General features: G+C 41.0%; 1 protein-coding gene across 1 annotated transcript in view; it reads right to left on the reverse strand.

Annotated features, from left to right (window-relative positions):
• The window catches only part of LOC111267237 (cell adhesion molecule Dscam1), a 78,140-nt gene that overhangs the window by 45,752 nt on the left and 5,676 nt on the right, over nt 1–26,712 (reverse strand). Inside the window, exons 3-5 of the mRNA XM_022845335.2 lie at nt 13,687–13,974; nt 8,382–8,672; nt 8,056–8,175 (exon numbers count right to left, since the gene is read on the reverse strand). Coding sequence (XP_022701070.1) covers nt 8,056–8,175; nt 8,382–8,672; nt 13,687–13,974 — 699 coding nt within the window. The remainder of the gene's footprint in view (nt 1–8,055; nt 8,176–8,381; nt 8,673–13,686; nt 13,975–26,712) is intronic.

Below are 26,712 nucleotides of genomic sequence, written 5' to 3' on the forward strand. Positions count from 1 at the left end.
TCTTAGCGCTCATCATATCTTCTTCTTAGCTGCTCGTTGGTCGTTTTCGAAACTCGTTCTCGACCACTTCATGAAATCATGGCCAGTCGTTAATCAGGACTGTCATTAAAACCGCTATCAGTGCTGTTGAAATCCAATAACGAACGAGAAAAATTTGAATTCTATTAATTCTGGGACAAACCTGAAGTTTTAAACATCTTGCGTTACACGGCAAACCTAATATACGCTACGTTCTGTCTCCACCGTGTTTCTGCCGGATTTGTTATACCCAAATAAAATTTTTAAAAAATTATACGAATCTGTGTCAACACACTGCTGTCCTAAGTAACGTCATGTCGAGATTGAAAAGTCAAGCCGTAATAAGACTTTATCCAATTATCGAGTAAGGTCGCATTATTCTTTAAATCGTGTTAGAGCCTTTCTTTTGTGTTGATTATAAGACTTCCTAGCGTTAACATTCTGTTTGTAGAACGATGTCCGACATATCATTCGTTTGTGACGAATTATATTTTGGCCATCATAAATAACATTTTACCTATCATAAAATTCAGCCTTCTTTGGTGGATTCTATTGGATTTATAATCCTTAACTGCATTTACTCAAGCGAATCATAGTTTTCGATAATGAGTTTAATACTAAAACAAATCAACTGAGCTATCATCGTCCGACGATTTGTCAAGATCCCAATTTTATTTTGTTCATAAGATCGGGTTGCGTATCAAATTAATATTAGTCTCATGTCAAAAGCAAACATATATGTCTCTCAGGTAAAATGTGACATCATTGCAATGATATACGAAAGCGCTCGTAGAGTAAATACTGATATTGTATTATAAAAGAACGCAGTGACTTTTTGAATGCTAAGCGGCTTTGCTAGAGAGTTATTATCACAAAGAAAAGGATTAATTTCGAAATTATGCCTAGACTGAAGCTATGTCTACACATACCGTTGTAAAAAGTTTCAGGCATACTATTTTACTCTTGTTCATCGTTTGGCCTTTTGAAATTTGTCTAAAAACAAACTCCGATAGTGCTTTTATTTGAGCCCTACCATTGGCCTAATTTTCGCTCGCATCCTTGTCGATGATAGGAATACTATCGATGTTCGTAAGATCCAGCTTAATTAACTATAACATTAACTATAATATTGTCTAAAATGACTAAATGTCCTAACTAAATTAGAATAAGTAAAATTATAGGCCGATGCTTCGGATTAATTTAAGGCTAGCCCTACTTTTATTTATTGTGTAAGGGTAAGACGAGTATTATTAGCAAGGCTATGAAACGGAGAGTATTCAATGCGTTTATAGAGGTGCGTTGAATCTGTATCTACGTTGCAAACTGGACACCCTTACGACACCAAGAATTTCTGTCCATTTTGTAGGCCATCTTCTCAGTATCATTACAGACGTATGGTAAATGCACATTATGGAATAATTAGAAAATCTGGACCATAGAGGAAAGCATAGAGAGGGGAATGAGAAAGAAAAACCTATTACGGGGACATATGAGTCATGGAAGTGAGCTTCTTTCTCGTAGTGAAAACCTATGGAAAAAAAAAGTCAGCAGCAGTGGCATCAATTTGCAGGGCGGATAGCTAAACGACCTAAGTTCGGAGATGAAAAAAACATATGAAACGTGTAAGCTGTGAAAATCCGACCACGTAGAGAGATGCATTAATCATGGAAATGCTCCATAAACAGCACCTTCTTACATCTTACGCGATGATCTTATGGATGACCTATGGCTTTTTCTCGGACCAGTCACATCCACGTGAAGTATTGTGATACTTCACTTCCCACAGAAGAAGCTGATTGATGCATCCGCTGTAGCTACTGCTGCCGCTGATGTTTATATCATATCGGATCACCAAAGAAACGTTTGCCCATAGGCAACCTTTTGAATAAACACGGTTAAGGAAGATGCCTAGTTGGAACCTACAGGAAAGGCTAACCTGTTGAAAAAATATTGGCAACTTTGCTCGCTAGATGGCTTCGAAGTCATATATCTCGTATAATACGATTTGTGCTAGGTCGGCGTTAATACTACTCGAAAGCTAAGATTTGGGAATAGTTACTGTGTTAAAATTGTGAGAATTTAGATGCCTAAGATAGACCGTCTTGAAAATAAGCGAAATTTCTGCAAAAAAAAATTGCTATAGTTAGTACTTTTATTATGATAAAAGCAGAATCTGATGAAATTATCGCGACAATAGATTAAGCACTGATACGTGAATACCCCTGATGTCATCAAAGAACTAAACATGTACCACCGAACAATCCTAAATAATCCTAAGGAAGCTGACCACAAAAAATCTCGGTGTTTAGGTGCCACATTAATTAACATCATGTTAAGTTAGTGTGGCACTAATCATTAAAATGCAATAAGATCAAACCCTTTATAAAACAGTGATCAGAGGTAAAAATTAAAAAAAAAAAAAAAAAAAACTACCCCACAATGTGTGGCAAAGCTTAAACTGGCGAAAGAAAGTGATGCTATGTGTTTGGTGGAACTGGGAAAGAATCGTGCATTATAAGTTTCTGCCTCCTAGAAAAACGATTGGTTCTGACCTCTTCTGTTATCACCTGACAAGATTAGAGCGGACGATGAAAGAAAATCGTTCGGAAATTGTGAACGGAAATGCTATAATAGTGTCAGATCATGTACATCTTTAGCTATACAACGAAAGTTGAGAGAACTTCGATGGAAAGTTTTCATACAAGCGCAGATCCTGCAGCATGGGATTATTATGCGTCTTAGTTCCTACAGGACTCCTTAATGGCTCTACCTAGATTTCAATAGGTGTAACTAGAAGGATAATCAGAACGGTGCACATTTACTATAGTAATATTGTTTTAAAATATAAATAGACATTTTCATCAGTCTTGACTCTAAACCGACCAACATTTTTCCGACGGTACAATATTACTTTCCGATAGCGTATTCTGCTGCGTAGCTCTTCTAAATATACGTAATAAATACACAGACCATATAATTTGCGCCCTAATTACCCTATCCACGCGGAGTATATATTTATCATCACTATTTTTTAACGGAAGAATCGTAAGGGTGAAGACAACTATATTATGCCGTATGTGTAGGTGCTGCAGGAATAGAAATTTATCTTTCAGGAAACACTTCCGATAAATGATGTGTTCATGATATTAATTAGTGAATAAATCATATATTTTTGTTGCCTTAAAGGATCGTTAGGGCGTCGATAGGCCATGATTAAATACGCTGTTGGCAAACGGTGGGGCGCCTCACAACGTTTTGTTTCAATGTCCCGCGTTATAGGACACAATAGCATCTTTGTCTTGTCAAATTTATCTCACCTCCAGGAGGCCATGACAATTTTCTATTAAGAAAAAGACTTGCTAAGCGGTGTTTAGTGCGCAAACATTACTTCTGCTCGCGTAACAGAAGAGTATTATACAGAGTCACCGGCCTCTGCAGGCAACGAAGTATACTAGTATGTGTGATTTGTTTCAACACGGCAAAGTACGGAATGGTGTGATTGTGAACAATATGAGGAGGTTAACTCAATGCATTTATTTTTGCGAAAAGCCGTTTTAGAAATTTCGACATTTTGCTGACATAATGGTGAGCGATGCTGAGCCGACCTGTAACAGACTGGATCAAGACCCCGAACCACAAATTCGGTGCACACTTAAGACTTCGATACTAGCCACTAGCAGTTGCATTGTAACTGCACTTGACAAAGACGACAGGGACGCTAACATGTAACAAATTTCAATAGGTTTGACGAAAAAACTTCTAGCCACTGTTAATCATTCTAGTCTAGGTAACGCTATAGCTAATGAACGGCGTGGGATGACGTTTAGAATAACAGAAAAAATATGTATGGTTCTAGTCTTTATCTACTTCGTTCCTACAAAGTAAATATAAAATCGAGATGTAGGACGAATCGCGTTTACGTTAGTAATAGTGCACTGTCACTCAAACTGGCGGTAACGATGAGAGAGTGAAGCAGAATTTATGCGAGAAGACTTAATTCGAGAATGCCAAAGTGGTTGGCCAAGCCGCGAGACTTTAGAGTCTTGGTAAAGCGTTTGGCAGAGTTTGAAGGCAGCTTAATCTACAACTTCTTAACTACTCGAAGCATGGTAATGGGGTAGGTCGTTGGAGATAGCGGCAGGTGTCTGCGGCCGGCCGTATAAGCGCTTCGCCGGGCTTGCTTATGAAGTTGTGCCAGGTCCTGCCTAATAATAGTTCGAATCCGTTGTAGGCAACGCGCAGACCTGGAAAGAGTTGAAGGCTCATCTATTCAAACGGTTTCCACGGGAAGTGTCACCTTACAGGACAGAATATTGTGCACCGGTCCGAACAGACGATGAGGGCCTGTATGAGCTCATCCAACAGAAACGCTTTGTATTTGAGCGCGTCGGGTTACTGTTTAAATTTAAGGCGTACGTGGAAGCAATCGTGCCTGTGTAACGACTTTGTACGCTCCGATAAGGCGATTCAATCACCTTAGCGCCACCACCCGAGTTCACGGCCTTTGTGAGGCTTGCACGCGAGTACCGAATGCACCGATGTATAGCTGAAGTCGAATCATTGGCAGAATCACCCAACAGGCATAGTAAACTGGTTTTTGCAGAAGATGTAGTTTGCGGAGTTGTTTCCAAGCTAAGCATATTAGCGCTATGGGCAGCCGAGTTCGGTGCATTGGCGTGGCACTGAGCAAAGGACTCGTGTTGGGTGGGCAAGGCCCTTGTTGATGCCGATCGGCAATGGAAGTGGGCGGCCTTGGGGTGTCCAATATATCCCTCTTGTCACTTCCATAGCGACCCGGCGTATTTTTTCAAATCAAAATAGTGGTCAATTGATGTGAAAATTGCGGAAGTTTTAAACCTAGCGAACCAAACGCGTGTATTCGAACGTCTGCCCCACTCGGGGGAATCTGCAATTAGAGAGGCGATTGGTTGCGTACCCGCAAGGCTGAATGCGGGTCGTCTCAAGAGAGAAGAGATTTAGCTTGAGCACACAGAACAGGCGCGGTGCTCCAAAGACGGTACGAAAATGCTGTGGATAATCGGGCAACCTCGCTAAAGTAAACCTTAGCCGGCTCTGAAGCGGGTGTCATTGCATGGCTAGAGATTTGGATTTACGAAATAGCACAGAGACTGTACCGTATGTTAAGACACGTGCGTGCGTAGCGCGCCCCATTGCCCTAGTATGCACGAAATCCTAGGTATTTCCGTCACCATCACCACATAAGAACGAGGTGTAGAGCGAACAAATCATATATATATATACTATAAATATTTCACGGTGCTATTTGTCGTAATGCTCATTTGGAGTTCCTGGTAACAGATAACAGCGTTTTTTTTTTTTTTTATAGAACGATCTCGAAGGTGCATCGATGGTCTATGTTATTGCCAGTTTCAAGCGGCTACTAAAAAACTAGTTATCTGCGCTATTGGAAAATCTGAGCAGCAAAACTTTTTTTAGGCAAACTGGAATATCCTCAATAAAATTAAGCGTCTTGCTATAAAAAACCTGCAGCTTTTTGCTGTAGAACTTAATACCCGTTTTGCAGAAGAGAATACTAGCTACCCGCCATATAACTTGAGGGGACTTGCCTTTAATCCGCAACTAACACAATAGAAACCGCGCGTCAATCGATACTGGCAAGTTCAAAATAGTGCCTTCAAGGTATTTTTGGCCTGCTGTTAGCCTAACATTTAATCCATTGCATTTTTTGTCAGAGACAAAAAAAATTGCACCAATAAATATCGCCGGACGAACGGTTGCCATCAAGTATGACACATCTAGCATCATCTAGTGAACAATTATTTTGCCATATATGATTTCGGTTGAATATAGTCTTCTTAATTCATAGGTTAGACTCTTAAATTGGACGCCCCGCCTTTCTATATACTGTATATATATACATATAAGAAGAGGGGGTGGGGGGGGGGTCATAAGGTCGATGAAGACTTCGGAGGGTAAACGATCTTAATTTGCCGAAAAATGCAAGTGCGAACAGAGTTGTCCTCAGAGGTCTTACGCGTTCGGAGCGTTGATTCAAGAGTTAGAAACTTAAGCGTTCCATAAACAGGCGCTCATAGATTCACACTAACACAATATGCAGCCATCATCCTCTCCAAACTTCGAGGTCATGGATTACTACCTGATTACGAACCATTACAAATCGTTGACGACAACGAATAAATAAATTGGTGAGCACACCGGAGCACGATGTAAAGAGTAACAGCGAGTACGAGCGAAATAATTTGTTTCTACAGTTCTGATACAGAGCTACGTTTTTGTTAGCTGCTGGAAAATGATTTATTCATGCCATTGTTTATATTCCAACCTAATACATAGATGATATGTATACCATTACTGAAATGTATGTAATTGTAAAGAAATCATACCTATAGATGTATATACCGAAAAGATAGTTTCACACTATAAATAAATGTATCTAAGCCTTTTTCGTTTGATGTTACGACGATCAGCCGCCCCTCCAAACGTACTCACTGATCTGATAGTAATGGTATTTGCTAAATCTGTTTCGCGTAATTATTAGTCAACACATTAGAAGATCCTGCTATGTTATACTAGTTTCCTACTCGTTAGCCATAGGGATAATCTGGCCCACACTCTACACTGTACGCATTGGCTTCTCTCTGTGAAAACAATGCTTCATGCGTGTATCCGCCGGATGTATCCTATAAGCTTGGGTTTTTCCGGTAAGGCAAAAAAAGGATAATGTTTCAGGTTAATCCCCTTACAGCTTCAGAAGGCTCATCACAACTGAGGTAAAACTTAATTCTCCATATAATCGATTAGGACTAAGATAGGGTCTCACTGGCCTTCAATGAAGAGTGAAAGCATATCGCGTATTTACAAACGGCTCCTTTCGAACAACAGCGGCTCACTGAAACATGCTCATTATCAGTAAAATCTAGCCACCCCTCGAGGTAAGCTCGCATGTTCTTAGATATTGCGATCAAATACCACGCGGGGCATATAGTGCATGTGGTAATACCAGAAAAAAAAAACATTATTATGAACATTTGCGCTTAGAGTATAACAAGTAATGGTAGCTAAAATCAGGAATGGCTTCTTCTTCATACAAATTCTTACAATTGTTCAAGGGATTACGCTACTAAAAATGTGAATATTTAGATGTATCCTGCCTAAAAAAACGTGGCCCGATAAACTAGCCAATCGAATAATCTCCATTCTTAAAATCAGGAACGGGTATTCCTTTATCGGAATCTAAGAATAGTAGCAATTGGCTGCAAACGTTTTGATCGGTCTCAGCCTGTTTTGCTGGTAATCATTCAATGACGTGTAATGTATTATCACTACTGAACCAAAGCAGAATATTTTCTGATGGTGGAATAAGCAAATTCACGCAACAGAAAAGTGGTAATTTCCCTATTGTTGAGTGATGCCACCATCGATTTCCTGAGTAGCTAGCTACCTGAATCTCCGACGATCACAAACCATTCCTCCCAAAAAAATTACTCCCTCTCAAGGATAAACTTAATAAAAAAAAAATCTAATAAATCGGAGAATTTTCTACGATTTTTTTTTATCCATGTAGGATAACAAAATTTTTGCAGGATAACTGAATATTCAGAAAGCAACTTCACCATTGACTCTCCTTCCTATCACGAACTTCGTCAGACTATCGGGCCGATCGCGACTGGATGAGGATGTTCGTTATACGTGAAAATACCTAACCTGGTGAAGACGAGTGAGTTCTGCTGATGCAGGAAATTTCGGATTTGATGACGTAGACAACCCTATTTGCGACATTGTTTCATTCCGGGTAAAGGTGCCTTGACCATTACAGACCTAATCAGATGGGCGTCAGTTTTACGAGCCTAGCTTACCAACACCCCATGGAAAAGTTTTTTATGCCTCGCTAGTGCTACTAAATGAAGTTACCCATTTAAGTATTCAGTATAACCATAAACATGAATAACCCATTATTTTATCTTTAATATTATTACCTTCACAGTGGACACTGTACTGGGTAAGCTAACAAAATTTTCTATTTACTATACGCACCTTTTTCCAAGTGCACAGCTTCAATGGGGTACCCAGACACAGGACAATGAAGGCGGAAGTCGGAGCCCGTTATGGCTGTAAGGTTACGCATTGCTCGAATAAATGGAGGACCTGCCACGTCTGAAATAAAAGGCCGTTGTTATTGTATTACCTTCATGCAAATGGCAGTAAGTTTGTTCTCGAATAACAAAATCAATTATGGCAGCAATGGCCGTGCTTGTTTAAGGCCGTTTATCAAGCGGTTTCCTGTTAGCTATCTTCGGTTTATATTGATCAAATCAATAGCTATGTTACCTTCTACTAGGACATCGGTGTTAGGTACGTACCAATCCTAGCCGTGTGCTCCACTGTGCCAACATCATTTGAAGCTCTACACGAATAATCACCACCATCAGTAACGCGGAGGGCAGAGATGTTCACGAAAGAAACTACGGCAAACCCATCGGGTTGAACAAAGTCCCCCTGCTGAGTACTCCCCGATTCGCTTACGGGCTGCCCATCCAGTAGCCATGAAACTTGAGGCAATGGTGAGCCAGTTGCGACACAGCGAAGGGACAACCGTTCGCCCTGTTTTCGCACCGAGGCGCTGAACGTATCCGAGAGTACAGGAGCCACCTCTGCAACGACCGTATAAGAAGTGAAGATACTCAATAAAGACGAGTGTTTTTCATTTACAGAAGTATAAATGACAATTTAAGGGCAATTTTTAGAGAAGGTTGTCTCAGTTAGTTTTCTTCAAGATCAGCCTTTGTAGATTGTGATCATCTACTAACATGATGTATCCAGAGTTCCGCTAATCTAAGGCTACTTGTTCGCTATTAAAATGATGCGGTGTTGTATATAACGTTGGCAGTAAGTAAAGGTGTAAGAAAAGCAGCCTGAACCTTTCACGATTGGTGACGAAGCAATCATGGCTTCCCTTACCCCTGCCTCTCGCGGACAGATGCCCTAGCTGGCACGGGACTGAGGGCCTCCTCTTTTTTTTCAATGCCTTCTGAGTGTTTACGCCCTGCACAGCTCTACTTCATCGCTCTTCAGGGGCTTGAGGCATTAAATTCTAATATAAAACGGTTTTTATATCCTTCTTAAAAGCAATATCACGTTACAAAGCCACAATTCTTGAAAAGGCGGTGCAGTTCTTCGAGTAGACTTCAGCAAATGACAGTATTGCTAAAACCTGATTCTTTTTTTATTTACAGGTTGTCTCACAACGGCGTATTTGATTTGCTCGAGTTAGGAAGACAACGAGCTCGATTTCTCTAAACAACAGCTCTCTACAGACTCGCTGTAGTATATCAACGAGAGATATTAGTCCTATAAACTACCGGACGGTGATAATTCTATAATTTTCCATTCACCAATATTATTTACAACTGCGCATGCGCGGGACATAAACTGTGCCACCTCCAACAAAATACTGCCGACAAGTAGAGTGAGCTCGAAAAAATTCGATTTTTTTTCAGTACCGCTAGTTTTTTTTTTAATCGAAATCCGAAATCAGAAGTTATGAGTTGAACCGCAAGGTGAACTTACTGACGCATACACATTTGTTGGTTTCATTAGCGTATGTCTCACCTACGGTCAAAAAAACTATTTGATATCTATTCCATATTTTTCCATGTGAACGTAAATTATTCGAATAATTTAGATTTTCTTGATTTTCAGAATGTTCATAACAAGTACGTATATAAGTTACTGCAAAACTTCGATTATATAGTTATTGTACTGAATTTGTATCGCTTGTGTAGGAAAGAAACTAGCGACTTAGATTGACAGACAGTTTCCAACATGGTGTAGTTTTGGATGTGACGGGAGCAAACGGTATTTGAATCATGTATGCAAGTGATATGCTTTTATGATCAATGATTCTGTACGTAAAAGCTCTTCCATATAATGAAACAAATCTTGTGGTGCAAGGAGCCATGACGATACTTGTACTACTTATAATAATAATAGTTATTTATTTATACTTATATATATATATATATATATATATTAATAATCATAATAATATTTATACTATTATGACGAGCTCAGTCTTGTACAGAGTCTTCGAGGGTTACCTTCCAAGCGTTACTTGCAAGGCCCAGTCTAGCGAAGTCAATGAATGGTATAATTCGTGTGAGGATTTTTTTAATTGCTGTTTTTACTTATCAGCAGTCTTATGGTACTCCAAAGAGTGTCTATTGATTATATAAGTCTAAGCATGCCTGTTTTTTTAACTTACTTTGCAATCGGTTTGCAACCCCAAGTTTCCATATGGTCGACGACAAAATTCTATATAGCATTTTTACGCAATCGCGTAATAACTTCTAATCTTAATAATCCTTTGCCCATAAAGTATCGCACTAAGGTTCAGCGTGTCAGTCAGCGAGAGCTTAATGAGCTCCGTGCAAGTATGCAACGATTGTTTCGATTTGCCGTGGCCTCGAATTTCTAATAAGGAACGATAATTTCCAATGATCTCGTCCAATCACGAGAAGATATAGATGCAAACAGGCAAACGCAACCTGCACAATTAAACACATTACCAGATATTGCTGGATATTTTTTACGGCACTGTTTATTGTACCTTGTCTTTGTAGAGTGTTCATGAAAAACGACACTGAAAGCACAAAACTGGGTCGATGGTTCTACGTCAACAAATGTTAGCACACTGATATATTCTATGTAGATAGAGACCGTGTTCGCTTTTATTTATAATACATTATATAATCGCTTTATAGTGGTTCTTAGCTATAAACTCACTCCTCCTACCGCTTTCCCTAGATCTTACTTGTTCCTTCCCAAAGGCCCTGTTTCCTCTCTTTCTAATCGACTTTGCTACCTAAGACCTACTGGCGGCGACCTAGCTCACCGGGCGAGTCTGAGAAACACACACGTGAGGAGCAAGTTTATTTATTATTAGCTATCATCGTCGGTTCCCTGTAGAAACATTGATTCTTCGCAGACCAGCTATAGCGCGAGTAACAGCGCCGTCTGCAGCTCTAGTAGTAAGAGCAGCAACGGACCGCTGGCATCAGTTCCAATGCTAGCGATGGCGGCGTCCGCGATCTGAACGCGCTGTGCCAGCCTAACATGACTGCTGAGGTGCTTTTAATAGAGGCACGTTCCAGGCGCGGTGTGGGCCCTTTGCAAAACTTATTAAATAGATTCCGTTGCCGTTGTCGTCAGCAGCATCTCCATGAGCATCGTCGCGATCAGCGTCATCGTCGTTGACGCCGTCGCCGCCGCCGCCGCCGCCGCCGCCGTCATCTACAGAATCGATATTGCTTACCTCACTGGCTGGCCTACCGTTCCTTCGCCTCTTACGAGAGCGGAATTAATTCACTCTGGACTATCGTAGACGCAGCGACGGCGACAGGAGCCGTAATGTCACTGCCTCATACCGCGACAGTGGCAGCGGCCACTACGATATGATGTCGACGATGACGCTGCCAGTTGGCATAGAAGCTGGCTCGGGTCACGCCAAAGGACGACGACAACTGGTTAGAGGCTGACTATATAAGACGGAATAGATCAGTGAGTAAGGACGACAAAGTGAGTGGTTGTGCAAATAGGTGATTGTGTTGTGTGAGAAGTACGGTAGGTAGCTGGGTCGGTGGATAGGATAGTTGAGTGCGTCGAAAAGTGCGGCCTGGCTGGCCGAGTGTTGCGGTTCATATGGAAGGCCGCGAACGGGTAGATGGGTCGTTGGCTGGAGGGCCAACTGCTTATTTACCAGCGCCTAGAGACGAACGGAGAAGGGAAAGACACTGGGTGAAACGCACGGAGAGAGAAAGTTAGAAGAAACAGTTGAGCTGCCAGCTGAAGACGTGATCCCCATAAATTCTCCTTTCGTAAAGCCGTAGTCAACTGACGCGAGTGTACGTGGCCCTAGCCGCAACTACGAGAGAAATCGCACTATCCAGTGCTGTCATCTCCAGAGCATCACCGCCACTGCCGTCGCTATTACCAATTCCTATTGCAACTGCCATCTGAACAGCATAGCGACTAGCTACTATACCTGTATTGTCGACATTGCTAGTTGTTGTCACTGCTACAGTTACACAAGCCAGCTTTGACAGGATGGTAGACTGGCCAGTGCCGGTGCAGGCGTCAATATAGTTCTCTGTTACCGCGTCATAGTAGCAAAGGCAGTTTTGCTAAGCAATCTAATTCCACACGCTGCGCTTTGATGTCCGATAGTCTCGACGAAACCATTGCTGATGAGCGATCCTTTCGCTTGTCACCGTTTCTTTGCCACTGCGATCGTGTTCACGGCGCCGACGTTCTTATATTGCTCCCGAAGCGATGGAACACCGCATCTATCTGATAGACTTAATCGACTGATCAATGCTTCGCCTGCCACACACACACGCCATGCCATGCAGAGGTCTAATTCTACAGAGTTAGAACAGTTCTATGATGAATAAGTAACTGCTAAGACTTTGACTGGCAAACACAGGTAAATGAGGGTAACGGTAACTGTTGATTTCCCTACAATCAAATGTGGACTCTGCAAAGCACTTCTACGTAATACATTTGTTTTTGAGAAATGCAACCCGATCTAGAGATGCGAGATCGAATAAGGCAGATATTTTCGCAATGTTTAAAAACACCCACTAATTTTGGACGAATGTTACCGCTTGTGCCCCTTAAAACGACCACGCATGTGTGAGGCGCCTCAAGCCGACCGGAGCGGATGGTCAATAAAGAATATTTACTAACCTGCACACCTGCCAACCAGGAAATAAATACACAAATCAAAAAGCTAAACAAATATATCGTTCTGACTTGAAAATAATCAAGTAGGCCAGACTCCTACGCATCTGGACTTTCGTAAACACGCTAGCTCTACAATATCGAAGGCACAATCAATGTTTCGTCGTGCTACATTCGTTATCGTGAATGTTACTAATAATACGAATGCTAATCTATCAGAGCAATCGATTGACGGTCGACGAGAAAGGTCCAGGTCCTAAAACAGATATTAAGGTTCTATTGTCACTCCAGTCAGTATTAGAGGCTCACTAGTATAGGTGGAGGACGGAAGTGCTAATAGCATGTTCTACGATATAGATTGATAATAATACCGTCTAATGGCTAGGGTAAACAGAGACCTTATGGTCGAATATAATCTGCTGGCCAGAAGTACTACTTATATAGTTCACAAAAACGAAGCCGGTTAACTTCAAGTTTGTCGATAGTCGCGTATGCATCTTCACTATGCCTTGTGTAAAGTGCGTCATAGAAATCTAGTTTCCTGGAAATCTTCATGAATCATTAATTATACTATTAAATTTAAGCACTGCAAAAATAATCTAAACTATGAAAAGCTAAAAATAGAAGACAAAGCTATAACAATCCATTGCGATGACCAGTGTGTGAGTCATAGCCATGAAAGACGGAGTCCCGTTGTGCAACGTATGCGATTTGAACGGTCTTTTTTTTCAGCCTTCTCAGCTAGCAGAACACATGTATTGCACATATGTATAATATACATGCAAAATTGCTAAGGGTAATTTAAGGAAACAAATAAATGCGGAACACCTAGACTAGCTTTCCACGTACTATAATGTCTTAACAATGATATTGTTTATCTATTATTATTATTATTATTATTATTAAATAAGTATCCTTAGTACGTACCCTGCACTTTGAGATATGCATATCCTTGCGCAGAATCTGATCGAAGACTGTTGTCGTTATTTCCCGATACGTAGCATTGGTATACTCCCTGATCAGAGCGCCGAAATGCCGATATGTGGAGTACGAGCCTGCCTAAGAGGCGTACTCGATGATCCGTTATTAGTGGCCTTTGGTCCTTTGTCCAGAAAACTTGAGCGACGGGGCCGCCGCGGTAGGTGCAGTTCACCGTGGCGTCATCTCCACTGCGCACAGACAGCAATCGCGGCAGCATTACAGCATCCAATGGAGCTATGGGCAAAAGCAGAGCCGTTATCACATGATTATCATACGTTTCGTTAGACGCCTATGCCCTACCGAACCATCGTATCATATAAGCGCATTGGCGAAAAACTAGAAGTAAACAGTTATATGAACCCCGAAGCTCAAGGCTCTTTGTAATTTAACCTGAAAACGCGTCCTTGAAAACTGACAATTTAGCACACGAACTGCGAATTTTCTAGAAAAAAAAAAAACTTGTTTCTATTAAAATAGATCTCGTTAACGCTGTTTACCATTACCGCAAGAATTTACTGCCAGGAAGTCAGGGGACTCGGTACAAGCAGTCTAGCAGGAAGAAGGATCACTATACTAATCCGCTTTTCTATTGGTCGGATTTTTTACTAGAGGACGGAACTGCTTTTGGGCCGAGGTTCAAACTTCGATCAGTACACCATTAAATGCTCCTGCGTCTGGTTAGTGGGCAAACAGGTCACCACTGCGTCACCGTCATGCGGAAACAAAATTACAAGCACCCTTCCAGAAGCAGTTTATGTCTGTTATACTACAAAGGCCTTTGTGGTACAGGTACGTCATCTGCAGATCCATAGTATTCATACAAAGCAGCTTCTGACTAAGGCCCATCGCTAATAAAATAGTGCAAATCATTTTTGTCCATTTTTCCGTTGTACTCTTTGTCTTTATCGCCGGGATGTGTGTTGATTCAAGACAGTTACCAGCGCATATTGAAGTAAGAGTTTGGTGCGGTGGCGCAAATTCATTTTTGTGACATATGGTGACACCTGTATTCCATAGAATATCTAACGTAAGCAGGTATTTTAAGCCGTTAGTATTCATCACTTTACCCCAGACAAAGGCATCCAAGTTTGCTAGGTTCGATCAGGTGGCCCTGTTCCCAGTTAGGTTCTTCTTCATGTTCCCCGGTCATCCCCCCAAGCTAGTGCTAAGCTGTGAGCAGGAAAAAGTATTGTGCCTCGAATATCGACGCTAACGTCTTATATAGACAGACTGGGCCTACGAATGAGAAGTGGAGAGGAGGAAAGACCTAAGCAACTGGCAACCTACAAAGTATAGGTTGCCAGCTTCTTCGAAGTTGTTGTTGTCAGTAAACCTTGCGTTTAACACAGCTAAAAACTCGTAATACTGGCAACTAACAAAAAAAAAAACGCAAAAATAAGAATAAAGCATTTTAATCCTATCTGCAAGACCATGCCGCATCGATTCTCTATAAAAATTACACTATTTTAAAAAGCGTGCAATTTATGACAAAAAAAGTACTATCCAAAAACAATAGTGTTTCTTAATAAGTTCAAACTTAGTTTTTTAAACATTCGATCAGTTAAAATATAGTTTCGTGCGAAACTATGAAAATTAGGATCGGAAGTGCGCATTTATAGAAATTGTTCTGATTTTCCCAACACGCCACGGTGTATTTTGTTGGACAGTCCTACTGCTATCTTCGTAGCCTTCGCCCTTGACCTCGCCATATGAAGCCACTGCCGTCCCACCAATTGCGAATAAGGCAAATTGTGTAGCCTGATGGACCACTCCATCTGTCCTACAGGTTGCAAATTGTAAGAACCGTGGCACTCAACTAAGCTCCAGCCGCGTGTGATCTTCCACTAAAGCAGTACATAAATAGATAGCAAACGGAAGTGGCCTAAACATAAAAGATATAGAGATATAATGAGCAGCAATGGTCGGGGGGATACTTAGAAAACGACGCACGGCAATAAGGACGATATACACAAAGCCTGGTTTAAGCCTACGGAACTGTGGGACGACGATGACTGCTGCTACTCATCCACAGTAGTAGATGGCACTAGTTCGTCATCTTGAAGCAACGCCGGCTCCGCCACCGCGGCCGCCCTAGTTACTCTCGAAGCAGCTGTTTCTGCTGCTTCCAGAAATAGCGCTTCTCGTTGCCTAACATCGTTTTGACTAAGGCGTCCCACCCTCGACACTCTTACTTCTCCAAAGCTGCCTCAGACACACACCACTTTTACGTAAGCGTGCTGATTTTGATACGCATATCCATGTTAGCTCTATTAAGCTCTAGTGCCCTAACGATAGACAACTTCATTAAAGAAAAGAGCTGTGTACTGGGCTTGTGCTCCGGATGTCGGGACTGCCACGGCTGTCGATTCTATCCTATAGTGCTACTATGGTCCCTCGAGCTACAGCTATACACTGTTGTTCCTTTAGAAGCGCTCCATCCCATTTGCCCCGCTTTTTCCCTACGGAAACACCCTCCGCCCTGGGGGGATCCAATCCCGGTCGACCCTGCTCACTTTCAATGGCTCATCTCTCGGGATCTTTCGCTACATCTCCGTATCTTTCTCTGGATCGACGTTGAGCCTTGCGCTTCCATTTGGCCTCTGGTCTCTTGATCCATTTCAATGCGACTGAATCAACGCGTTGTCCCTGGCTTGCCAACTCAATGCAAAAAATAACGGTAACAAGCAGAGTAGATATTGAAACCTGTAGTGATCTGTTTACCTTCGAAGTCCCACCGAAGGTACATATCTACCAGTATCTTAGTATTCATCATAAACATATGCAAACCTTGATGGTAATTTCTGTTGGGTTGTGTTAGCTAAACATATTGTAGGAATACCAGGAGAAAATCTTCGTTCCTACCTAATGTCTAGACATCTGTATGTACCTTATACTAAAATGTAATAATCTCACGTTCGTATTACAGACACACGCAATTATCACATGACAGCTTCAGTTAATCTCGGATCGAGCGGAAAATTGCTCCGATTTATTATGTCTGCGATATAACCCTCGCTCTCCGCTGCTGTTGGCATCATTAATCTTCTATCGGAGTAAACCACATAGTTCTCTTTTCATAGACTTTATGTAGCAAGGCTCACTTCTAGTATAGAAATATACCACTAAAACGCTACTTTTTGGCAGCATTCGTTATTCCCCTAAAGGAACTTCGCAAATAAAGCGATTGAAGCACTGGTCAGTGAAATGGTAATTGATTGCAAATAAGTATAAAAAATAATTATACGTCATCTTTATCCTTGTGCATCTTATGTAAAACTTTAAACAGTGGCTTAAGGAGAAACAAAAGTTCAAAAATAGAAAGCTTGTTCGAAAATTAGCCCGCCAGTAAAGTTTTGCTTAAGCCAATTGCATCAGTTAACTACCAATGTACTCATAAAATTACTTGACCGAGTCTAACAATTCATTGATTGAATGTTTACTTAAATTTAGGTCGTGCATCTAGATGTGTGTAAGCCAATGTCTTACGCTTACTCGAAAATCCTAGATTTAATTATCATTTTTTCAACGCTTAATATACTACAAGATCTTATATATACAGCCGATAGAGGGCCAGTACCCTGACGATCAACAAGTAACTTGCAATGCAAACACGTTAACTAAAATTTTGAAAAATGCTAAATAAAACGAAAACAAGGTACATTTATGAATAAAATGAATCGAGTGACCAGATGAAACAAACATACGGCGCACAGATAACCCAATTCAACTTACCCATCATTAAGATGACCATGTAAAATTATTTTCGACAGAGGTGGTTTTGCATCATCTTATATTCAATACTGCTAAAATTTAATGTCTATATATTTCAAGTGCAACATTCAGCTACCTTAACGGGTATTTCTAATCTAGAAGGGCTTATTGTTCAAGTCTGGTTTTTAAACAACCCGATAAAAAAATTTGCCACTGCATGTAGTCAAGTTAAAAAATGTATGTCTTTATTGAAGTGTATGCTAGCTCAGCTGTTGAGTTTCTATTATTCCCCATCGCATGGTACTCCCTGTGCCTTTAGCTATGCGAGGAACTGGGGCAAGTTCTATCTTATATATCTTGTTCTATCTTACAAGTAGACATAAAATATGGTGATTAATTTAAATGATGGACGTATTTGTCTTCGTACTTTTTCAATGCAGAAGCATATTTTTCTAACTATAACTAGTATTTTAATCCTATGGGACAGGAATCCCGGTGGACGCAAAAAGAAGCCTGCTGAAATTTCAAGTTCACCTTAAGATTTAATTATCTACATTGCAACAATCTTGTTGAACATTGTTCAAGGTCATATTATTTTTTCGAATTAAGTTTCTGTGTATCAATCAATTAAAAATGAATCAGCAGCCAATAAATAAGCGGCACACAAGTTAAATCTACAAACAGATACCAGTTCGAAAAAATGCAAACAAGTGGTGTACGGTTGGCCATAATAACAGTATCTTTTATTAATAGAAAGGTCTATAATTTTAATAGATATATATATATATATACATTGATTTTACAAGACTGATATTACAGCTTGAAATTGGTTTATAGAGAGCTTATTTGTTCCTTTTCGCGAACGAGTTCGTTCCTTCCCATCCGCTTCCGGTCGTGCACCAGTGATCCCCGTTTGATTAGAAGTGTCTACCGACGTTCAAGCACACGCTCAGCTTGTGTTCTCAATCACTATGTTAGTATGTGTGAGTGTGTATGTTTACATAGGTTAATCAAAAAGTCTCTGGATAGACGATGTACTCAGAGGACCAGGGCAATATTTCGAATAACTTGTTGCATAAAAGAGTATGGAAACTTTTCGATGATAGTGGAACGCAGCGATCAAGAACGGTTGCTCATTCTAAATGAAACGATTACGTCGGGTCGTTTAGCCACTTCGTGGAAAAAAGCCAAATATTCCTTATGCTCTAGGTATCCTTTTTTATTTCTTCTTCAGTTCCATGCCCAACGAACAAATTTTAGCACCCAAAAAATCTAGGCACATAACACATGGACCCTCTGCAGAAATTCAGCTTTACTTTAATCTAAGTTAATCTTGACACGACAATTATTGAAGTTGCATAATCTTGCTGCAGGTGTTTATGCAAGTTACATACGTGAACCCTACTGGCTGACTCTATTAGTATTAACGTATGCCTGCTCTTCTTCGCAAAGCTCAAGCCGCTTGACAAGTACCATTCTCACGTTATGGGTACCGCCGTGATCTGATGGGAACGCCGGTTTAGACATCTTTTCCTAAGACCGCCTGAATGTTCTACGCCTGAAAATTTTCTACAACCGATTCTCGACCTTCAGATCGTGATATCTACTGCAGGAGTTAAAAACACCAAGTAGTTCTTTCGTTGGCAATCGTATCGACTTCTCAGACCTTTTCATCTGAAAAACAAAACCGGTTTCTCCAATACATACATTTAACGCTCGAAACTAGAGCAATATATTATTTCAAACAGATATATGCTTCCAGTTTTACCTCCGGCTTTATATTAGCACCACATCAGCTACGGTACGATACATGTAAGTGTGGAAACTATCTAAAATGGCTACTGGCTGATTTGTCGTGGGTATTTGCCATCATGTTGAAACACAAGGTTTACCGACAACCTTTATATTCCCTAAATCACTCCACGAGGGCGCCTCATAGATAAGCTGTATTGGCAAGTATGGAAGTTGAACCACAGTTAGCACTCTTCTAAGATGGTATCCACCAATGGTATCAGGACAGAACGCTAACATTTTTTTTTACCATTCACATTCCTTATTGGTCACTTTTTACAGATTACTTGTTTTATGGCCAGCTTATTATCTAATATTGGAGATAAAACAAAAACTAGGTTTTTTTTTTTTTCTGAATTATAACCTTTTCTACAAATAGATTTGAATAAGACCGACATCCAATTGACTCCGCTGCCTTAGTGTCTTATATGAGTCAGAGAATAAATTGTATCTACCACCTGCGATCAAATTAGGACCGTGTATGGCTGCTAACTACACTGACTCTGAAAGCAGAATTCTAAGCCTGTACCAGGCCTGAAATAGTGAGATTGTTGTGTTACTGCTTTTAGATCTCGTCGGCGTTCTAGTAGCACGCAGTTTAAGGAAATTGTTTCAATTGATTTTGAGTAGGTTGAGGGTTTTTCTGTACACTGTTTCCCCCATATGGGCGTATCGTGATACATATGTGTTTCTAGGTTTTCACCAAGTAACAAAAGGAGATATGCGCTAAAAATAATTGAGAAAATTCTTCAGTTAACGTTCTCTTCGCAGTTTGTTTTCAATTTTGTCCCGAAATTTATTATATATACAAAGAGACAAATATTGAAAATATTGCATCAGTACATATCAAGATGTACAAATAGCTCGAGAAAATACTAATAGACTAAATTTACCGATTTATTAATTTTTATGTGAAATGTTTTAAAACAGAATAAAATTATTCGTTACGTATTGCTAAGCAATTAATTCTATCCTTGATGTTTATTGGGTATTAAATTTTGGATTATATTAGAGGCAGATTTAAATGAAGTCGAAGAAAATGGGACCATGACACTCATTCTAGTATCGAAATCAGAGGTTGGGGTCACAATCACGCTCATGCTGTCTCCGTCGCGGTTGTGGTTGAATAAAAAAATCATTTCCATTCACCGTTAAAAGAAGAAAAAGAAGCAGAAGGCCGAAAGCGATCGAACGGCCAACCGCAACTCTAGCTGGATCGCCGATGGGGGTTGCGTTGTGCTAATGGGCGGCTCGTGGGTTTCGACCCATTTAGATAGCCGTTTCAGGAGGAGGAAGGTTTGCGCGGCTTCTGCAAGCGTTTTGCGCGAGGGGGAGCGTGCGACAATGGAGGGCAGAGAGGTGAATGGGAATGGGTGAAGGGATGCTGCTGTTGCTGCTACCAGGGAGTAGGTAGCTGCTAGTGGAAAAGGCGGAGGCTGTAGAGGGGAAAGAGACGATCACCACACGGAAAACGGCGATCTTCTCCATTCAATATTATAGGAAACACGGCGGCAAAGGCGGAACGTTCTGCTTTTCCGTGCGACCACTGTCGCCGCAACTGCGGCCGAATAATTTGTCTTGATTTCGCTACATGTAGCGAACGCAGTTAGCAAAGGGATCGTGATGGAGCGATTTATGGTGGCCGAAGGTCAGAGTGGTTCTCAGCTGGGAGAGACGGACGAGCTCCACTACTAGTCGCGCAAGCTATAGTCGTCGTAATAAACAATAACAAAGACTTGCTTGGTCGTGCCTCGGCTGCTTTCGCTATTTCCCGCCTGTTATTACTTAGCCGTAACATCAAACAGTTTGGACCTGTTAGCTCCAATATCACGGTTGCCGCTTCACCTATCCCGCCGTCCCATTCAAACGTCTTATCCGGTTACCTTGTTTCATTAGTTTATCTTATTTAGTACTTAACTGGCGTTACAGCAAATCCGAGCTTGTAATTTGATTGTAAACCTGTAAATGCGATTTTCTAGAAATCCTGTTGTACCAATATCTTATCGAATTAAATACAAAGTGCAAGTGTTCAGTTGCAGTAGTTATGTTTCTATTACCTATTTATTAATATAACTTTCCTGATGAAGCTTATTACTTTGTTTCAATGATCCCGTTAGTCGCTTGACGCCTATTACTCTGTTCATAGTTAATAAGCTGATCTATAGTTTTATTACAGTTACTTGGTTGCAGTATGTCATTACTGCAGCGGTTCCCTCGCAGTTTCCTCTGTTAAAACTATTACACTTTTTACTATAAATAGTCCGCTATTTCAGCGCAGAGCGAAAGACGTAACTGACTACGGCTTCAAAACCATTTCCGATATAAACTCCAATAGTTTCGTTCCACTTCTGTGCGTAAACTTCTAACCTAGTCTGAAACATTACCGAGTCTAAACCTCTGTTACTTTGTTATGGCTTTTGTGAGTAATATAATGCAAATTTTAGGTGACTGGCCTGATTGCGAACAAACCGATTAAACACCGCATGGCGGCTGCAGGCCTTAAGATGTCTAGTACCATTTATCGATTTACTGCAGCGTACTACTACTGCCGGTAAAACTTCACGAGAACGACTTGAATGAGGTAACAAGGTTCACTACCCTAAGTGATTCTAGACGATAAAATCACTATTAAGAACCCAACGTTGAATCCTCGCAACGCAACCACATAAAACGTATTCAATCGTAAGGGTAATCATGCCTGATTAAAACCAAGCTTTCGCTGTTCGTACGATCTCTAATATAATATAACAGTAATAGAATTTTAACATAAATGCTTTATAATACTTACTCTTTACAAATACTGGGACCTTATAGCACAGACTGCGTCACCTCGGTGGTTGCGCCTTTAAAAGAAAAGTGTTCAGAGTAAACTGAGCTCCACACATCATAATGGACGTTGAGATCGACAGCGACAAGCGATGAACAAGCGTAACAAACGAAATGGGTGGCCGTTCTTTACCAAATAACCTCGCTATCATCCCCAAACATCAAGAGGAATCAAGGGAATTCAAGAGGAATTCAAGAGGAATCAAGAGGAATTCTTTATCCATGACTCTGTTCATCATTCAATCTACCCGTCGTTCTGGTCGTCCTGTCCCTTCCAGTCTGTTGTCAACAGTAATGACCTTATGGTCATATCAGGCTCCTCCTTTGACCAGTAGCAAAAGAGGCTGGCATCGAACAAGTATTATAATTACTGCCACGACCCCCATCACTGACATTACCGAATCCTACAAACAAACCGTCACATCATGGAGCATACGATTTGCGGAGCAGGACTCCACACGTTTTATCGCATATGCACATCACACGTGCACCCCAGGTTTAGAGACAGACATACTACCTTCAACTCTCGCGAAGGCTCTTTTTTGGCGATATTAGTCTGAAGTTCCTCACCACAACAAGCAAAATTTTTCGATGCCTGTTTTGGCTATGAGAGAGAGGGCAGATCCCCTGGCAGCAGACGGTTGATGCAGCAGATGGCGCGATGTGCACAAGAAGATGACGAAACACTCGTTTTTTAGGGTTCGACACGATACGAGGCACCTAACTGTTTCTCAGATTTCGGATCAACTGAGCTACCTTTCCCGTTATCTCAGCGCAGCGCATGATGGAACTGCTACGACTGTTGGAGCAGCAAAAAATCCGATTTTTGGATATGTCAGAATAGAGCCCCTGAAAGGTCTGCAGTAAGACCATAACTCCCTTACGCGAATCGGCACCACCAACGGGAAAAGAATACACAGAATCACATACGTGAGCCTAAATTAGTTTAGTAGCCTAAATTAGTAGTTAGCGCACTTGGTTTTGTGCGCATTTACTTCGATGCCTATGGTAAGAGCAAAAAGTGGCGAAATGCGGTGAAAAGTTTTGTTCGGCCTTTTTAAATAGCAGCTTTGGCCTTACTTGTCACCCACATAATACTAGAATTTGACATATTAAAGATCTATGAATGATGAAGTTCATATTTAATAATAAATAGACTTATGTTAGATGTACGTTTTCCAGATTGTCCTATAAGAAACATTCTTTTATACATCGCTTTTTTAACTTAGAACTTTCGGGTAAGAAATAATCCTCTCCTGCTGAAAACCTCGCCTCGCGGTTTATTTACGCGAAGTTATGTGCGCCACAGATTTTAGCATTCATAGTCGAATAATTAAATCTGCTTATTTGAGTTATTTATCCTAGAACAATGGCCTTTGAAGCAATTATGCTATTAACACCTTTGGAATATTGCATAGAAAAAATACAACAACGAACATCGCCTTTGGGAATTAGGAATCGAAGTAAGAAACGAAACTGAGATCATAGGGACAACGCTTATTCAAAGAGGATGTTTTTTTGGGTCGGAGAAGGGGCGAAACTAAGAATAAACTCGAAATTGGGACCGATCGATCATCATTTCGCTTTGTATGCTACCCGAGAACATGATAAACACACGTTTTGAAGTCTTCTTTTTTGCTCCAGCGTACAGATTGTGAGCTTAAGTAAATACGATACAAATGGCAAAATAATGCAAGAGAAATTGCTGGGATCTTTCGCTGGCACTGAACTCTAACTGATAACGCGAGTCGCTAACGTTTTAAATGTTACTCTGTCCCAAGTGTACACACTTGTCGTAGTATACTTATACCACATATGTATTTTTTCTTCTCACAGCATATATATTTGAGGCAGCTGTTATCGTGAAACAAATTACTGACTATATGGTTTTTGGATTCGTTCGTCTCGCTTTATTAGAGTAAATGAAAGCGGTTCTTCATTACGCTAGAAGCTATCATCTAAGAATTCAGTTTTACGCTTCTTAGTGTTCGTAGAATTGCTAAATCTCATTGTTCTACTTCAACCGTAGGACTTCAAAACGTAAAACGGTCCAGTAAAGTTTCACAATAGGCAACTGGGATAACAACAATAATAACAAAAACTTAGTCGAGGTTACGCATGTCCTAGACGCTATTTTTCTTGTCGTAGAATTTCAAACAAATGATTTGCCGAATCTCGACATCGTCTGCGTGATCCCTTGAAACGCTTATCCTTCGGCAACATCAGGTCCGCTGGTCCGTGATAATGCAGAAGCCAGCAATTGCCGACACGATCTTGTTTGTCTGTAGGATGTAGCTCGGACCTCACACACTTTAATTACGTATGGTGCTACCATCAAATGTTTTCTGCATCAAACCCTTGAGCATAATACCTATAATCCAATTTGGGCATACAACGTCGAGGCCCTCCACAGTTATGGAGGGAAGTTTGTCGTGTCGCTGGAGTATACTGTAGTGAAAAAACGTAAAAGCTTCAATACGATTTTTGGCTGCCACGAAGAACATAACGTTACGGGGGTAGTCATCATCGGGGTATCTTGTTATTGGATTGGTCCTCACAGTATTTCAGTTTTATTTCTATTACTATATACTGCTGGTGCGTTATATATATACGCTGGCAGCCACAACGATTTATAATAGGGTCCTTTCGATTTTATCGATGGAACGACGGGAGAAACAGTGAATATTGTCCGAGAACAGCTAGCGGACATTGGGTCGGTTTCGTAGACTTCTGCTATCACTGAAGTCACTATTGTGAGGAAGCTAACTTTTCGGAGAGCTCGCTCAAAACGAGCGTGATACTGGATACGTTTGGGTTATCATCGCGCTAGCCTTGATACCTAATGAGAGTATGCCAGTAAACTAGAAACTAAAGCATCTTCAGCAGAAGTAGGCTTAAATCATTGAAACTTACGGTATAGGACAAACCCACTATCGATACATAGTACATAACTACACAACACTTGCGATCTATCACACGGAATAAGAAGGACGCAGACGATAATGGGAAAAGGGTTAAGGTGACGTTGACGATCAGTGCTCGGAATAAGTGTGAAAAATGCGCAAGTCATCTTCGGAATACTTAAAGTATTGTGTCATCCCCGCCTGTGGCCGCTAGCATTCTGTCACGTAAGTATTTCACTAGGAGCCTCGAGATATATTTTTTTTTGAACGAAACCTTAATGTTTAGAGGTGCAGCTATAGTAGTCAACGTGGTGCTTTTCAGGGCGTTGGTGCACGATCAGCGGTAGAGGCAGTTATTATCGTAAGCATTTGTATGTGGAAGTTTGATGCAACTCACGGGTCGGAAATGCTTTCCCGTCTCAAGTGTTTCTGAATCATCTATTAAAGTATTCCTATTTCGAGGTTCATTAGTAACCGTAATCTTTAGATAGTATACATCTTCAGAGAAAATCGTGTAAACAGGAGACCGGTCGTCGTGAAATCATTTTGGGGCCCTTCCCCCGTTCGGTGCATGGCAGTAGCGTTCATGTTCTGAAAGAAGCAAGCAGGCAGAAATCCATTTAATTCAATTAAGTTCATTTGCTACTGCCTGATAAGAGAAAAGCCCGCTGCTGCGATGTCCATTAAATTTCTATAGCTGTTGTTTTCGCTCCGTCCTATTTTTTCTATAGCGAAGTATTGGGAAAAAACGTCTGCTGTAGCAGTTAGCGCAAGTAACAAGCTTCTGGTCACAACTGTTTTTCCTCTTGGTCCCGTTAACGTTACGATATTATCAGTGTAGAGGTGGTCTGCGGAGTTGGTAATCCGTCGCGGTCCTGCTCTCTCACATGGACGATAATTCATTGTTGAAAGAACCGGCCCTTGAACCGAGCAAGTAATACACTTCTCGTGGTAATGATTTGGCCTACCCTCTATTGTATGTAACAATCGGTAGAGTATAATTGCGGCATCCATGATAACATTGATATGTCCAATTTGATATCTTTTCCAGACCACAAGCATGCCCTGATTTATGGGTTGAGTATGAGTCCATTGCGCAGTAGCAACCATGATTAAGTGAAGCTGCACCGTACCGCCCCAGTAGCGCCGTTACAGCAGCATCTCAAAGCCAGTTAATCTGACAGTTTATCGGTGGCTAAGCCTTTGTGTCCATCGAGAGAATTATAATTACGCTCAAAGTGTACATCCAGCTAGAAGAACGGTAGGGGGTTATCCTTGGCCCCCGATCTCGCTACATTACATGCGTGTTGCGTGTTGGTCAGAGAGAAAGCTCACTACAGTTTTCGAGTGGACACTTCGTGGGAACAAAGCCCACAGGGCTATATGAATCCAGGCTGGTGCCTGCATCGCGCCGGGCTACATAATGTAAATACAGCATTAAACGAAAACGAAGGTGGGCGATCCTACTGTAGGTACGTAGGACAAAATAGATGACAGAAACAAAGAAATGTGATACGTTTTTTTTTGGGCAACTCTCCGTGCATTCGTACGTAAAACTAATGGGTATTCCTGGAGTATCGTCCCTATTTATCGATTATGTAATCTTTTCTTAAAAGAATGTTATGAAAAATTTAACGTATAGAAATACAGTTTCTAGTGTTGCAAGAGACCGACATAACGAAGGATCTAGTTGACAAAGTTGTCCCCTATTTTTCATATCTGCTGAGGTAACGACGACATT

This window comes from Varroa jacobsoni, unplaced genomic scaffold (assembly GCF_002532875.2).
Source record: "Varroa jacobsoni isolate VJ856 unplaced genomic scaffold, vjacob_1.0 scaffold_1161, whole genome shotgun sequence".
Lineage (NCBI taxonomy): Eukaryota > Metazoa > Arthropoda > Arachnida > Mesostigmata > Varroidae > Varroa > Varroa jacobsoni.